The 15,540-nt window shown below is 51.8% G+C and overlaps 1 protein-coding gene across 1 annotated transcript in view; it reads right to left on the minus strand.

Annotated features, from left to right (window-relative positions):
* Positions 1-11,444: 11,444 nt before the first annotated feature.
* Positions 11,445-15,540, minus strand: part of LOC127568675 (zinc-binding protein A33-like) — a 28,989-nt gene continuing 24,893 nt past the window's right edge. Inside the window, exon 6 of the mRNA XM_052012697.1 lies at positions 11,445-14,699. Within this exon, the coding sequence (XP_051868657.1) occupies positions 14,152-14,699 (548 nt within the window). The 3' untranslated portion in view covers positions 11,445-14,151. The remainder of the gene's footprint in view (positions 14,700-15,540) is intronic.

The following is a 15,540-nucleotide window of genomic DNA, read 5'->3' on the forward strand; positions in this document are numbered from 1 at the left end:
GGGGTGGGGGTGGAGGCAGGTACGGTAGAGGGGTTTAAGATGCAGTTAGACAGACACGTGAACAGGCGGGGAACAGAGGGATGTGGACCACGTGCAGGCAGATGGGATTTAGTTTAATTTGTTTGTGGTCAGCACAGACACGGTGGGCCGAAGGTCCTGTTCCTGTGCTGTACTGTTCCGTGTTCTATGTTCACACCCGCTGGCTGCAGTGTCTCCCACCTTCCCTCCAGCCAGGGAATTCTGACAGAAGAGCTTCAGCCTGAAACATTGGCCCTGTTTCTCCCTCCGCAGATGCTGCCTGACCTGCTGAGTGTTTTCCACACTCCCTGTCAGTTCCTGTTCCAGTTACTTTGGGTCTGTTCCCTCTGGTTCCCTCGTCACACAGCCACTGATTCACTGCACATCAGAAGCTGCAGTCCTCGAAAGGGTCATCAGGGCTGGGCTGTACATCCTGGCCTTGCCGGGAATATTCTGAATGATAAATAAAAGAAAAACGCTCCATCTAATGAAAATCTCCCCGTAACCCTCTGTGCTATCCCTCCACTGAGCCTGGACACTGACTCTCTTGATTAATTCAGGGAGCAGGTGTTGTTGGCCACTCAGTGACTCTGTGCGTTGCTCGTTCCGCCCACCTCTCTCCATTAATTGATTCCGTCCGTAACCCTTGCATCAGACGGCCTGAGGTCACTGAATCCCTGCCGCTGTTGACACAGAGTGGAGATTTTAATTTGGGTCTGTATGGTGAAGGGACTCAGCTGCTGATCGATGGACTGTTTCAGGAAATTGCTGGTGGTGATATCACTTCAGGAAAGCGGGAGTCAGGCCATTGCCACTTGTCCAATCACACCGCCAAGTTGTGAACGGAGGAAGGTGGAGACACCAGAGACTGCAGACGCTGAAATCTGGAGCCACGCACAAAATGCCGGAGGAACTCAGCGGGTCAGGCAGCATCTGTGGAGGGAGATGGACAGTCTAATGTCAACTGTTCATCTCCCCCCACAGATGCTGCCTGACCAGCTGAGGTCCTCCGGCAGCTTGTGGAGGAAGGAAGGTGGCCTTCTAACATCAGCTCCACGTTCAGCAGGCATTTAACAGTCAGTCGCAGTCATACGGCACAGGTGCAGGTCCAGCCCACCGAGTCCCCTCCAACCATCCCCCACCCATCGACACCAATCCTACACTGATCCCATTTTATTCTCCCTACGTTCCCATCGACCCCACCCCACCCCCAGAATCTACCCCTCACCCCAACACTGGGGGCAATGTACAGCGGCCAATTTACCCATCGACCCGCACGTCTTTGGGATATGGGAGGAAACCGGAGCCCCCGGGGGAACCACACGGTCACAAGTAGAGCGTGAAAACTCCACACACACTGTGCCCAAGGTCGGGATCGAACCCGGGTCTCTCTGGAGCTGAGAGGAAGCAGCACTACCTGCTGCACTACTGTACCACCCGCTTTCTGTGACCCACTCAGGGTGACCTGAGGGAGAGGGCAGTGTGGAGGTAAGTGGTGAGGCAGGCAGAGGGAGGGGCAGAGGCGGGGGACATGGTGTGGAGGAAGGGTGGTGTTCGCTGGAACAGGCTGAGTGGTGAGGGGGGAGGGTGGGGGGAGATAACGGGTGCAGGAGGGGTTAGTGAGTGGGGAAGGGGTGGGGCAGGTACCGATCCATCCTGGCCTCAGCAGCGGGTAGCCCGAGTGGTTTTTACTGCAGGGTCCCTGTGGGAACAGGACGGGGTGTGTGACGGTCCTGTACTGGGTTTGCAGAGGGGTCTGAGTTGCCAACACTCCCCTGTTGTCCAGGACTTCCCTTGTTACAAGGTGCCTGCGATGGGATCGATAAGGGACAGACTTTTCCCTCAGAATGTTCCCAGCTCAGGTTCCTGACCCTCTGGACCAGAGCAGGGAAAGAGAGGCTGCCCGTTCCTTCCGACTGAGACTGTGGCGAGAGCCCAGCCCAGGGTAGCTAACCCACCACCACAAAATGCCCCACCTGTGTCAGTCCTCATAACAAACCCACAACCGCACCACCTCCCCCCCCACCCCCCGCCACCCAACAACAAGGAGACTCCAGAGACGACAGATGCTGGAATCTGGAGAAAAAACAAACTGCTGGACGAACTCAGAGCTGGTCAGGCAGGCGAAGAGCAATAGAGGTCACAGCGGATTCTTCATGCCTGGCAAAGGACAGGGCAGTGGACGTTGTCCGTACGGACTTTACAGGGCATGGCAGGCTGGTCTGGAAGGTTCGATCGCATGGGATCCAGGGAGAGGGAACTCATATTCATAATTGGCTGGATGGTAGGAAACAGAGGGTGATGGTGCATGTGCTGTTAGCACCCACAGTGCTGATCGTGAGGGGTTCCGGGACCTTGACCCAGCGGTGGTGAAGGACCGGTGATGGTGTGTGGCTCGGAGGGTGGGGGTGTGGTCCTTCTCACTGGTAGAGGTGCTGGATTTGGAAGGTGCTGTCTGAGGAGTCTTGGTGAGTTAGAACATAGAACTGTACAGCACAGTACGGCCCACCATGTTGTGGAGGAAGGTATAAGGGGGATGTCAGGGGTAAGTTTTTTACACAGAGAGTGGTGGGCGCGTGGAACGCACTGCCGGCAGAGGTTGTGGGAGCAGATACATTAGGGACATTTAAGAGACTCTTAGATCGGTGCATGAATAATAGAGAGATGGGGGGCTATGTGGGAGGGAAGGGTTAGATAGATCTGAGAGCAGAATAAAATGTCGGCACAACATTGTGGGCCGAAGGGCCTGTACTGTGCTGTTATGTTCTATGTTGTGCCGGCCTATATAAACCTACTCCGTGATCAGCCTAATCCTTCCCTCCCACACAGCCCATAACCCTGCATTTTTTTTACAACCATGTGCCTCTCTAAGCGTCTTTTAAATGCTCCTGTTGTATCAGCCTTGACCAACACCACCGGCAGTGTGTTCCAGGCACCCACCACTCTCTGTGTAAAGAACCTACCTCTGACATCTCCCCTGAACATTCCTCCACTCACCTTAAACAGATATCCTCTGGTATTGGCCATTGCTGCCCTGGGGAAAAGGTGCTGGCCGTCCGCTCTACCTATCTTATACACCTCTATCATGGCCTCTCGCTCCAAGGAGAAAAGCCCCAGCTCACTCAACCTTTCCTCATAAGACACGTTGCTGCTACTGTGCGTCAGGGAGGATGAGTGAGTACTTGTGAATGGGGAGCCCGTCACGTGGGCTGCTCGGTCTGCTCTTGTAGCCACATCGTGTTTATGGCCACTCCAGTTCCGTTTCTGGTCACCTGGTCTGGTCCTAGTCACCAGCACTTGGTCAGTAGGCTACACTGCATCATCAATTCCCCGTGCTGGTCCAGACACCTAAATGTGGTGAGGGTACCTGCCTCCAGCATCCCCTCAGACACCTTCGTGACACACAGCACCTTCCTACAGTAGTTGCTGAGCAGGGCTGGAGGCGTGTGTCCTTTAACACAGCGAAGAGGGGATCTTGTACCTCCCGGGGGGGGGGGGGTGAGTCTTTGGACAAAGGGCCGTGAATATTTTTGAGGCAGGTGGGTAGATCCTTGATGAGCAGAGGGGTGAAAGGTGACCAGGGATCAGCAGGAATGTAGAGTTCACACTAGAGATGACTCCACAGGAGGGGCCGTGGCCTCTTGCCACTCCTGGTGAACAGGGTGGGTCATAGAGCAAGGTGCAGTTCCAGCAGAGAGCAGGGCTCGGTGCCCACACCTCCCCAAACACTCAGCCTCCGTCACCGAGGCCGAGGACTTTGTGAAGTTGAAAGCCGTGTCACCCTGACGTGACCTGACCTTGTGCCCTCTCTGGTGAGGTTTAAGGTCAGGGGGGAAAGATTAAAGGAGGTGTGCAGAGAGGGGTTGGTGTCTGGAACGGGCTGCCTGTGGTGGTGGTGGGGGCAGGCATGATCTAAGGGGAAGGAACGGAGGGATATCGACCACGTGTAGGCAGGTGGGGTTAGTTAGACGGGCATCATGGTCGGCACAGACGTGGTGGGCCAAAGGGCCTGTTCCGTGTTCTACATCAGTAAAACTGAGACGAGCCATGGGGACGGTGAGCAATGGAGAATAAATGAGGGGTGGAAGAGATACCAGTGAGGAGGAGGAGGAGGAGGAGGGAGAGAGAGAGAGAGAGAGAGAGATAGAGAGAGGGAGACAGAGAGAGACAGACAGACAGAGAGAGAGAGAGAGACAGAGAGAGAGACAGACAGACAGACAGATAGAGACAGAGAGAGAGACAGAGAGAGACAGAGACAGACAGACAGAGAGAGAGACAGAGAGAGAGAGACAGACATAGACAGAGAGAGAGACAGAGAGAGAGATAGAGAGACAGAGAGATAGAGATAGAGAGAGAGAGAGAGAGAGAGAGACAGAGACAGAGACAGACAGAGAGAGAGACAGACAGACAGAGAGATTATCTGGTGGGGGGCTAAGGGGAGAGAGAGTCGGACAGGAGCAGAGCGGGACTGAGGGGAAAGAGAATCAGGAACGGGAAGACAGGAGGGACTGGGGCTTGGTGATCCACCAGAGGGGAGACTGAGAGTCTGCTGGGAGAGTCAGTGGCGAGGGCACAGAGACTACGAGAGAGTGAGCAGGAAGTGAAAGAGAAGGGAGACGGTTGGGGGGGTGGGGGGTGGAGGAGGTATTCAGACAAGAGAAGTCGTGAACTTCAACAAACGTGCACACGGTTACTGAAACAGATGCAGAACATGCTGGAAACTCAGCTGCTCCGTGTCTGCGGACAGTGTGGCAGTCAGGTGATCTTGGATCAAGCGGTGATCTGGAACGACTGGGTACTGTGACCGTTCTCTCTCTTTATTTCATTAGGGAATTTGATGCACCGTACTTTTGTCACAGTGAAGATGTGACGTTGAGTTTGGGAGTGAAACGTCTCCCAGCTGATGTGTGCACCACCAGTGTCAAATGTACCCCATTCTGCACACAAAGCAGTGAAATAAAGCCGCCCTCGCTGTGGACAGGCAGTGCCTGAGATCACTGTCTCTTTATGTGTTGCTGACATTGATTAATTCTTTCAGTAAAACCATGGGCATTTTCTGTGAGGATGTGTTTCAGAATCACCCTATAAGGAACAGATACTGAAAGCTCTCAGCGGGCACTGTCATTGGAGGAACCTTCTCCCCAGGGACATGGAGCAGGCTCTGTCACTGCCCTGCAGTCTTTGCTCTCTGTATTACCCACCAAGCCATCTGTCATAGAGTCACAGAGTCACACAGCATGGAAACAGGCCCTTCGGCCCAACTGGTCCATGCTGACCAAGCTGCCTACCTGAGCTACTGCCATTTGCCTGCATTTGGCCCATTAACCCCTTCCTATCCATGTACCAGTCTAAGTTTTTAAACCTTGTACCCACCTCAATCACTTCCTCTGGCAGCTCGTTCCACACACCCACCACCCTCTGTGTGAAAAACCTGCCCCTCAGGTCCCCTTTAAATCTTTCCCCTCTCACCTTAAACCTGTGCCCTCTAGTTTTAGACTTCCCGACCCTGAGGAAAGGACTGCGACCATCCGCCCTATCTGTGCCCCTCATGATTTTATAAACCTCTCTAAGGTCGTCTATCAGTCTCCCTCACTACGAGACTTTCATATCCAGCTGGGTCATTGCATCAAGCAACCTAACAGATTGGAGAACATAACAGAAGTCAAATCCGACTCTGTACGGTGATTTAAAGGGATCTCTGTATCATTGGACCAAGTGCTGCCTGATCACACTGCATTCAGCCCCCTTCACATCCAATCTCATTGAGCTGAGAGCAGGGAACAAGGCTGGATAATCAGGGTGCTGCTTTCAATCATGAGCACCCTGGATCAAGACAGGTCAACTGAAATTCTACGCAGTAAATGTAGGTAGAAGCGATGAGATTGATTGGGATTCTGTACCAGGGATTGAGCTCAGAACGGGACTGTATTATGCCTCATGGACATTACGTTTAAATCCTTGACTTCACATCCAAAGCCTTCTGGCAGGCTCCTGACCCACGCACTCTCCTGTATTAGAACCTCACAGTTTCCTGACTCTGGCCATGTAGCTCCCCTCTGCAGATGTGCAGTGGAGAGCATTCTGACTGGCTGCATCACTGCCTGGTATGGAGGCTCCAATGCACAGGATCACATGAGGCTGCAGAAGGTTGTAGACTCAGCCAGCTCCAACCCTCCCCACCATCGAGGACATCTTCAAGAGCTGGTGCCTCAAGAAGGCAGCATCCATCACTAAGGACCCTCACCACTGGGGACATGCCCTCTTCACGTTACTACCATCGGGGAGGAGGTACAGGAGCCTGAAGACCCACACTCAACGATTCAGGAACAGCTTCTTCCCCTCCGCCATCAGATTTCTGAACGGTCCATGACCCCATGAACACTCCCTCGCTATTCCTCTTTTGCACTGTTTATTTGTTTTTGTAACTTATAGATTTTTATGCCTTGCACGGTACTGCTGCCGCAAAACAGCACATTTCACGACACAGGTCAGTGATGATAAACCTGGTTCTGATTCCCCAAACTGGTCCAAAGGTCTTTCACCTCGAATCTATTCCCCAAAGAGTTCAGCTCTCCTCCCTTCAGCTGAAGAACCCTCGTTCTCTCTCTGCCCTCTCCCACTCTCACCTGTTCCTTTTATCTTCTCCTGACTGGTGGGTGAGGGGCGACCTGATCGAGGTACATAAAACTATGAGAGGCATAGACAAGGTAGATAGACTCTTTTTCCCAGGGTGGAAATGTCAAATACTAGAGGGCACAGCTTTCAGGTGAGAGGGGAAAGTTTAAAGGAGATTTATGAGGCAAGTTTATTTTACACACAGAGTGGTGAGTGCCTGGAACTGGCTGCCAGGGGTGTTGATAGAAGCAGCAGCAACATTTAAGGGGCATTTAGACAGTCACATGAACAGGCAGGGGGTGCAGGGATAGGGATCACGTGCAGGCTGATGTGGTTAGTTTAGATCAGCATCGCGGTCAGCACAGACACGGTGGGCTGAATGGCCTGTTCCTGTGCTGTATTGTTCTATGTTCCATGACTGTTCTTCCTGGTCTCTGTGCCGATCCAAGGGACCCTTCCCACAGTGAGGGGCCTTCCTGAAGACAAGCAGTTGCCTGGGACAGTTTTGCAGCCACCTGGGATGATTCTTCCCAGAAGTCTTTCCACGTGAAGCCGGCGGGTCACGGTGACGTGTTTCACCAACACTTGAACAGCCAGTTCTGCATGAGGATCCCCAGCGGTTTTTATCTCAGATTTTCAGTGTCTGCAGTTGTTTAGTTTCCACACAGTGACAGCTGGCAGGTAGGGTAGCTTACACCAGACCAAGAAATGCCCTCACTATGGAAACCCCCAGAATCAGAATCGGGGGTGGGGAGAGGGTCAGGTATGTCTCTCCCGTGTGTCACCATTGGTGGTGGGTTTGGGAGGTATCCCCCTCTCCCCAACCTCACCAACGTGATGCTACCTTGCACCTCACTGGTGTGACCCTCGCCTTCCCAAGTGGAAGGAGAGGTCGGACAAACATGAGTTGTTTTCTCTGGAGCAGCAGAGGCTGAGGGAAGACCTGATAGAGGTTTATAAAATTATGAGAGGCAGAGATAGAGTAGACGGCCAGAATCTGTTTCCCAGGATGGAAATGTCAAATACGAGATACTACCTAGGTTTAAGGTGAGAGGGGGAAAGTTTAACGAAGGTGTGTGGGGCTAGATTTTATTGCACAGAGAGTGGTTGGTACCTGGAACGGGCTGCCAGGTGAGGTGGTGGAGGCAGATACAATAGCAACGTTTAAGAGACAGTTTGACAGGGGCATGAACAGACAGGGAGTGGAGGGATATACAGTGCATCAAGTCCGGACAGATGAAGGCAAGCATGCCGTACCATTGGTTAATCTGGCATCACAATCGGCACAGACATGGTGGGCCGAAGGGCCTGTTCCTGCGCTGTATGACTCTGTGGCTCTATCTATGGACACTTATCAGAATCAGGTTCATTACCACTGACTTATAGAACATGGAACATAGAAGGCCTACAGCACAATTCAGGCCCTTCAGCTTATATGACGTGAAATGTGTTGTTTTACAGCAACAGCACATAAAATTACTACAAATTACAAAAATAACTAAATAGTGCAAAGTAAAAGTAATAACGAGGCAGTGCTCATGGGTTCACGGACCGTTCAGAAATCTGATGGCAGAGAGGAAGAAGCTGTTCCTGAAACATTGAGTGTGGGTCTTCAGGCTCCTGTACCTCCTCCCCAATGGTAGTAATGTGAAGAGGGCGTGTCCTGGATGGTGAGGGTCCTTAGTGATGGATGCTGCCTTCTTGAGGCACCAGCTCTTGAAGATGCCCTCGATGGTGGGGAGGGTTGTGCCCATGATGGAGCTGGCTGAGTCTACAACCCTCTGCAGCCTCTTGTGATCCTGTGCATTGGAGCCTCCGTACCAGGCAGTGATGCAACCAGTCAGAATACTCTCCACCGTACATCTGTAGAAATTTGTAAGAGTGTTTGGTGACGTACCAAATCTCCTCAAACTCCTAATGAAGTAGAGCCGCTGGTCTGCCTTTTTTGTGATTGCATCAATGTGTTGGGCCCAGGATAGATCCTCTGAGATGTTGACGCCCAGGAACTTGAAGCTGCTCACCCTTTCCACCGCTGACCCCTCAGTGAGGACTGGTGTGTGTTCTCCCGACTTCCCCTTCCTGAAGTCCACGATCAATTCCCTGGTCTTGCTGATGTTGAGTGTGAGGTTGTTGTTGTGACACCACTCAACCAGCCGATCTATCTCACTCCTGTACACCTCCTCATCGCCATCTGAGATCCTGCCAACAACGTGGTATCATTGGTGAATTTACAGATGGCGTTTGAGCTGTGCTGAGCCACACAGTCATGAGTGTAGACAGAGTAGAGCAGTGGGCTAAGCACGCGTCCTTGAGGTGCACCTGTGTTGATTGTCAGCGAGGAGGAGATGTTACTACCGATCCGCACTGACTGTGGTCTCCCGATAAGTCAAGGATCCAGTTGCAGATGGAGGTACCGAGGCCCAGGTTTTGAAGCTTGTTGATTAGTGCTGAGGGGATGATGGGGTTAACACTGAGCTGTAATCAATAAACAGCAGCCTGACGTACGTTTTGCTGTTGTCTACATGCTCCAAAGCTTCGTGGAGAGCCAGTGAGACTGAGTCCACTGTAGACCTGTTGTGGTGTTTGGCAGGTTGCAGCGGGTCCAGGTCCTTGCTCAGGCGGGAGTTAATGAATAGTTAATATGAGGTGTGGATCAAACAGCTAGACCAAAGCTGAGCAACACTGATTGAACTGAATGTGTCATAGGCCCAGAGGGCAGAGCCATTCCCTCACTGAGCCTGTGATACAGGCCCTCACATCGCTGGAGCCTGCCCACCAATACCAAACATCAGTGAGCGACCTACTGAACCAGGAACATGCCAGTCCAAAGGATTTTGTCAGGCAACGTATTAATAGGAGAACAGAAGGTAAAAGCAGAGGGGCAAAAATTAAACACATCACAACTGAGCTCTGATTTGAGTGTTTTACTCCAGAGCAGATGTTGAAGGAAGCAAAAGGCAGAGTTAGAAGCAGGTAGGGATTTTTTCCTGGGTAGAGTTTTACCTGTGAGGTGTCCCAGGAGAATCCGACCTTCCGACAGATAGCAGAGCTTGGGTAAATTGAGAGAATCTCTGCACGGGTTAATGATTCGGTAACGAAGGAATTTGACTTTATCATTACCGGAGCAGAGCTTGGGAGAGTGTAACACACAGAGCTCAGCAGTCAGGCAGCATCTGTGGAGGGAGACAGACAGTAATGTTCCGGGTCAGGACTGGCCACATTAGGAGAGTGTAATTGTTGGGAGAGGAACGTCTGCCAAGGATGAGCAGTGCCAGCAGTATCCGGGTATCAGGGAATGTGAAAGGGGAGATGGGTCACAGCCATGGTACGGACAGAAACACTGCCTTTTCCTCTCTCGACTTACTTCATAGAATCGTACAGAATGAAACAGGCCATTCAGCCCATCTCATCCACAACAACCACTGGGCACCACTCTGTATCTCAGTCCAGATGAAGGATCTCGATCTGAAACGTCAACTGTCCATTTCCCTCCATAGACGCTGCCTGACCCGTTGAGTCCCTGCAGCACATTGTGTGTTATCACTGCCTATTAACTCCATCGTCCCGCACTTGGTCCAGAGCTCTCTCTGCCTTAGTGATTCAAGTGCTCATCAAATCACCTCCTAAATGCCGTCAGTGACCCAGTTTCAGCCACTGTCCCTGGCAGTACATTCCAGGTACTCACCACTCCGTGGGTGAAGAACGTCCCCTGATATCCCCCTGAACCTCTTCCCTCTTATGCTAATCTGTGTCCTCTAGCTTTGTCCACCTCTGATATGAGGAAATGTTTCCTGCAGTCTAGCCTATCTAAACCCCTCATCATTTTATACACCTCAGTCACGTCCCCTCTGCACTCCCTCCGCTCAGGGAGAACAGACCCAGCCTCTCCTTGTTACTGAACTGCTCCGTCCCAGGCACCACCCTGGTGAATCCCCTCTGCACCCTCCCCAGTGCAGTCACATCCTTCCCTCAGTGTGTGACCAGAACTGCACGCAGTTCTCCAGCTGTGGTCTGACCAAGGATTTATGAAGTTGGAGCATAGCCTCCCTATTCTGTACTGAATTTATCTTCTGTTTCATTGAACCTTTTAAGTTTTAGTTAGGGGATCAATTTGGGCAGCACAACAGTGCAGTTAATAGTGCTGCTGCCTCCCAGCCCCAGAGACCCGGGTTCGATCCCGACCTCCGGCACTGTGTGGAGTTTGGACCTTCTCCATGTGACCACGTGGGTTTCCCCCGGGTGCTCCGGTTCCCTCCCACCTCCCAAAGACATGCAGGTTGGTGGGTTAATTGGCTGCTGTGAATTGCCCCCAGTGTGTGTGTGTGTGAGAGGCAGAATCTGGGGGGAGTTGATGGGAAAGAGGGGAGAATAAGTAGGAAGGAAACAAGGATTGGTGGAACGGGACTCCCCCATTGCTCTGCTGGCATCCAGCATGGACTCAGTGGGCTGAATGGCCTCCCTCTGTAATGGGAAAGACCAAGTGGAAATGTCAAGAGAATAAAACGGGATTAGTGCAAGTGTGTGTGTTGTGAGGGGCTGTCTCCCTGCTCTATGTCTAATTGTCCATCACGTTCCAATGAGGTCCTGTAGATCGACATGGGATATACTCGCTCTTGCAGCACTGCAGAGAACGTGATTCATTTTCAAGAGGAACAGATCAATTAAAGAGGGAAATTGCATTTCTATAGTACCTTCCACAACCTCAGGATACTGAAGATACCACAGAAAACAAGCTTTCGAAAGGGAGCCATTCTGATACACTGGGAGGCTGAGCAGTCGTTAGCACAGAACAGGCTTCACAAGCAAGGATTAAATAAATGGCAGAGTCATTTATTTATGATATTTTGGCAGGAAACATTTTTTAAAAAACATATTATCTAAATGGCAAGAGATTGCAGAGCTTCGAGATGCAGAGGGATCTGGGCGTCCTCGAGTGTGATTCACAAAAGGCTGGTGTGCAGGAACACCAATAAATAGACACAAAGCAGGAGCAGGCCATTCGGCCCGAGTCAGCCGCTCTACTTTCCTGGAAATTTAAGGAGATTCGGCATGTCATCAAGGACGCCGACAAACCTCTAATGTTCAGTGGGAAGCATTCTGACTGGTTGCGTCACGGCCTGGTGTGGGATCTCCAATGGAAGGGACACAAGTGGCCGCAGAGAGCAGTGGGACAGCCAGTTCCATCACGGGGACACCTCTCCCCACCATCGAGGACATCTGCAAGGGGTGATGTCTCTCGAAGGTGACATCTATCATCAGGGACCCCCATCATCTGGGCTGTGCCCTCTTCTCAATGCTGCCATCAGGCAGGAGGTACAGGAGCCTGAAGACCCCACACCTCAAGGTTCAACAACAGCTTCTTCCCCACTGCCGTCAGGTTCTTGAACCCACCTGAAAAACCCTAATTCTACCTTGGACTAGATTTCCCTCAACTTGCACCGGTGTCGTTATGTTTAGTTTTGTTTTTGTTGTCATGTAAGTTATGTATAATTTATGTTAATTTAAATGTATGTTACCTACATTTGTCCTGTCGGTAACGTACTGTGCTGCTGCCACAAAAAGCTAATCTCCTTGGCGTTTATACCCTGCCTATGACAGTAAACTTGAACTTGGTCGAGGTGGCTACAGCTGCTTGCTTTCTCTCTCCTTTTTTTTGGAAAGATTTCAGAATATTTTTGTTTATTACAAATGGTAATTGAATATGACAGTCAGGAGGCTGTGCTTCAGTTGTACAGGGCAGTGGTGAGATCACATCTGGAGCACTGTGGACGGTACTGGCCTCATCACTTAAAGATTGTTAATGCATTGGGAGCAGCTCAGAGAAGGTTCACTGGACTGGTATCTGGGATGGGGGGTGTCTTGTAAGGAAAGGTCGGAGAGGTTGGGCTTGTATCCAGTGGAGCTTGGAAGAGTGAGAGGGGATGAACTGAAGCATAAAGATCCTAAGGGGTCCTGACATGTAGGATGTGCAGAGGGTGTTTCATCTTCAGGGAGAACCTAGAACCAGGAGGCACTGGTTAAAAGTAAGTGATCACCCACTTACGTCAGAATGAGGGGATTTTGTTTCTCCCGAAGGCGGTGGGTCTTCAGAACGCTCTTCCTCAATAGGCAGAGGAAGCAGAGTTGTTGAATATTTCTCAGGTGGAGGTCGACAGGGAGAAAGGTGACTGGAGGTGGACGAGAACGTGGAGCTAAGGTCGTAATCAGATTAACCACGATTGTATTAAATATAACTTACAGTAATTTTATGTCCTGCACTGTACTGTTGCCGCAAAACCACACATTTCACGTCATATGTCAGTGATAATGAACCTGATTCTGATTCTGGCAGAATAGGCATGAGGGGCTGAATGGTCTACCTCTCCTCATTTGGACGTCTGTCCAGTGGATAAGTATTCCCACGACAACAGGAGGAATGGCCCGTTCTGCAGGAAGAGCCATAGGTGGGTCTGCTTGAATGAGCAGGCGGAGCCTGGGTTTGCACCACGCGGATTCCGTCCGTGGTCCCTGAGTACCTGCCAGACTCGGCATTCGCACCCCTGGAGTGGGTACCGAGCCACCGCATCCAGCACAGAGCTGGGACAGCCACCGCAGGACCAGCCCCACCGACAAAACGGATGAAGGTTGTGGATTTCTACAATCTATTTGTTCACAGGAGGTGGATGTGACCCGCAATGGACCTTTGTTGCCCACCCCCCCCCCCCCACCCCCGGTCATCCCCCCACTGAGGAGGTAGTTCAACGTCACCAGGTCGGGTGCCAGATTCTCTCCCCTGGAGGGTGCTGGTGAACAACCACTTTCACCAGAGACAGCCGTTGCCCACTTTACTGAGACTGGCTTTTCTCAAAAATTCCAGATATAATTAATAATCGAACTGTATTTCTTTTCTCTCTCTCTCTCTCTCTCTCTCAACTTGCACTAATGGCACTCAGGGCAGGCACGGTAGTCTAGCGGTTAGCGTAACACTATTACAGCGCCAGTGACCCGGGTTCAATTCCACTGTTGTCTGTAAGGAGTTTGTACATTCTCCCCGTGTCTGTGTGGGTTTCCTCCGGGTGCTCCGGTTTCCTCCCACATTTCCAAAGACGTACGGGTTAAGAAGTTGTGGCCATGCTATGTTGGCGCTGGAAGCGTGGCGACACTTGTGGGCTGCCCCCCCAGAACACTCTACACAAAGATGCATCTCACTGTGCGTTTCGATGTACAGGTGACCAATAAAGATATCTTATCTTAATGTCATTATGTTTCTCTTGTTTACTTGTGTAAGTTACGTTAATTTAAGTTTATGTTAACTTAAATTTGTAACGTCCTGCACTGCAGCTGCAAGCAGCTAACTTTTGTGGCATCTTACCCTGGGTATGTGTGCCCGTGACAATAAACTTGAACTTCATGAATTGGATACCTGAAGGGGATTTAAGCAAAAGTTCATTGCAACACTATCTGGGAGTTACACACTGTGTGTTCAGTCTCAGCCTGATTTCAGAGCTGCTCCTTATTCCGGCAGTTAGCAGTGCACCATTAATTCTGTAAGGCCACCTTGAGTGGGCAGATTTTCATTGCTGAGAGGTTGGTGGTGTCCGGGACCAAGCATGGACAGAAGTAGGGAAAGAGCTTCTCAGTGAACGTGTCTGTGAAGGTGTAAAGGAGGCTCATGTTCTCCAGGTTATAAAACGACACCTTTCCACCCTTGTAGTCCAGGTAGACTCGGATGACCTGGGGACTAATACTGAGCTCTGTGCGCCAGGGCGATGTGCAGGCATAGTATTCACTTCCGTCCATCAGCCCAATGGCCCAGAAGCCATTCTCGGGGTCCACCTTAATGACTCCTTTCCTTCTGACGGATTCCTTGGCCACTCCTAGACACCAGCCAGCCTGCCCCTTCACATCCACATCCCAGTGATGCCTTCCTGAAGTGAACCCTTCCGATCCCAGCACTGAAATGCAGGAGTCAAACCTCTCTGGGTTGTCTGGTAGCCGCTGCTTGGATAGGCAGTAGCCCATGGTTGTCAGGTCCTCGGAGAGGTGGAGCCAGGGGGCTGCAGTGTTCGGATCCAGGGTAACGGGGGCTGGAGTTGGGGGAAATAACGGGGGTAAGCTCCAGTAGTTCATTGCACAGCACACACAGACTGAGCAGTGCGGAGGTCCCTGCAAACACCTCACCCCGGTTTATCTGTCCAAGACTCTTGGCTAGGTCCATGGATAGGAAAGGTTTAGAGGGGTATGGGCCAAACGCGGGCAAATGGGAGGAACACACAGAGAAGCTGGAGGAACTCAGTGGGTCGGGCAGCATCTGTGGGGAGAAATGGACAGTGAACGTTTCGGGTCACGACCCTTCCTCAGGAAGGGCAAATGGGACTGGCTTAGATGGGCATCTTGCTCAGCATGGACCGGTTGGGCTGAAGGGCTGTTTCCGTGCTGTTTAACAAAGTGGTGGTAATCAGCTCGAGGAGTGACTCTCACCCTCAGTGTCCCAACAGGTCACTCGTCTGTTGTCGGACAGGCTGGCCTTCAGTCAACAACAACAACAACTTTGTACAGAAGTCCCTGGTGGTGGGGTCAAGGAATCACCTGTGACTGAGGCCGGATCTCAGTGAGGAGAGAAGGAATGGGACTGACAGGATTGGTCTGCCAGCAGCTGGAAGGCACTGGATGGGTTGAACGGCCTCCTTGTGTGCCACAGGAAGGGAGAACTGCCAGGGTTGGTGAGCGTGCAGGGAGGGTGGGTTTGGGGTGGTAGGACGCGTACCCCTCCCATGTGTTCCTCAGCCCGGGGCAGCCTGTCCTGCCAATGCCCAGTGGCCAGGGTGGGGGGGGGAAGCTCTGAGCTGTGACTCCTTCCCGGAGGCTGGTGCTGAGGTCCACGGGCAGCTCCCAACGGGAACCGCCAGCGCCCTGCTCTACCGCACT

The sequence above is a fragment of the Pristis pectinata genome, chromosome 3 (genome assembly GCF_009764475.1).
Source record: "Pristis pectinata isolate sPriPec2 chromosome 3, sPriPec2.1.pri, whole genome shotgun sequence".
Lineage (NCBI taxonomy): Eukaryota > Metazoa > Chordata > Chondrichthyes > Rhinopristiformes > Pristidae > Pristis > Pristis pectinata.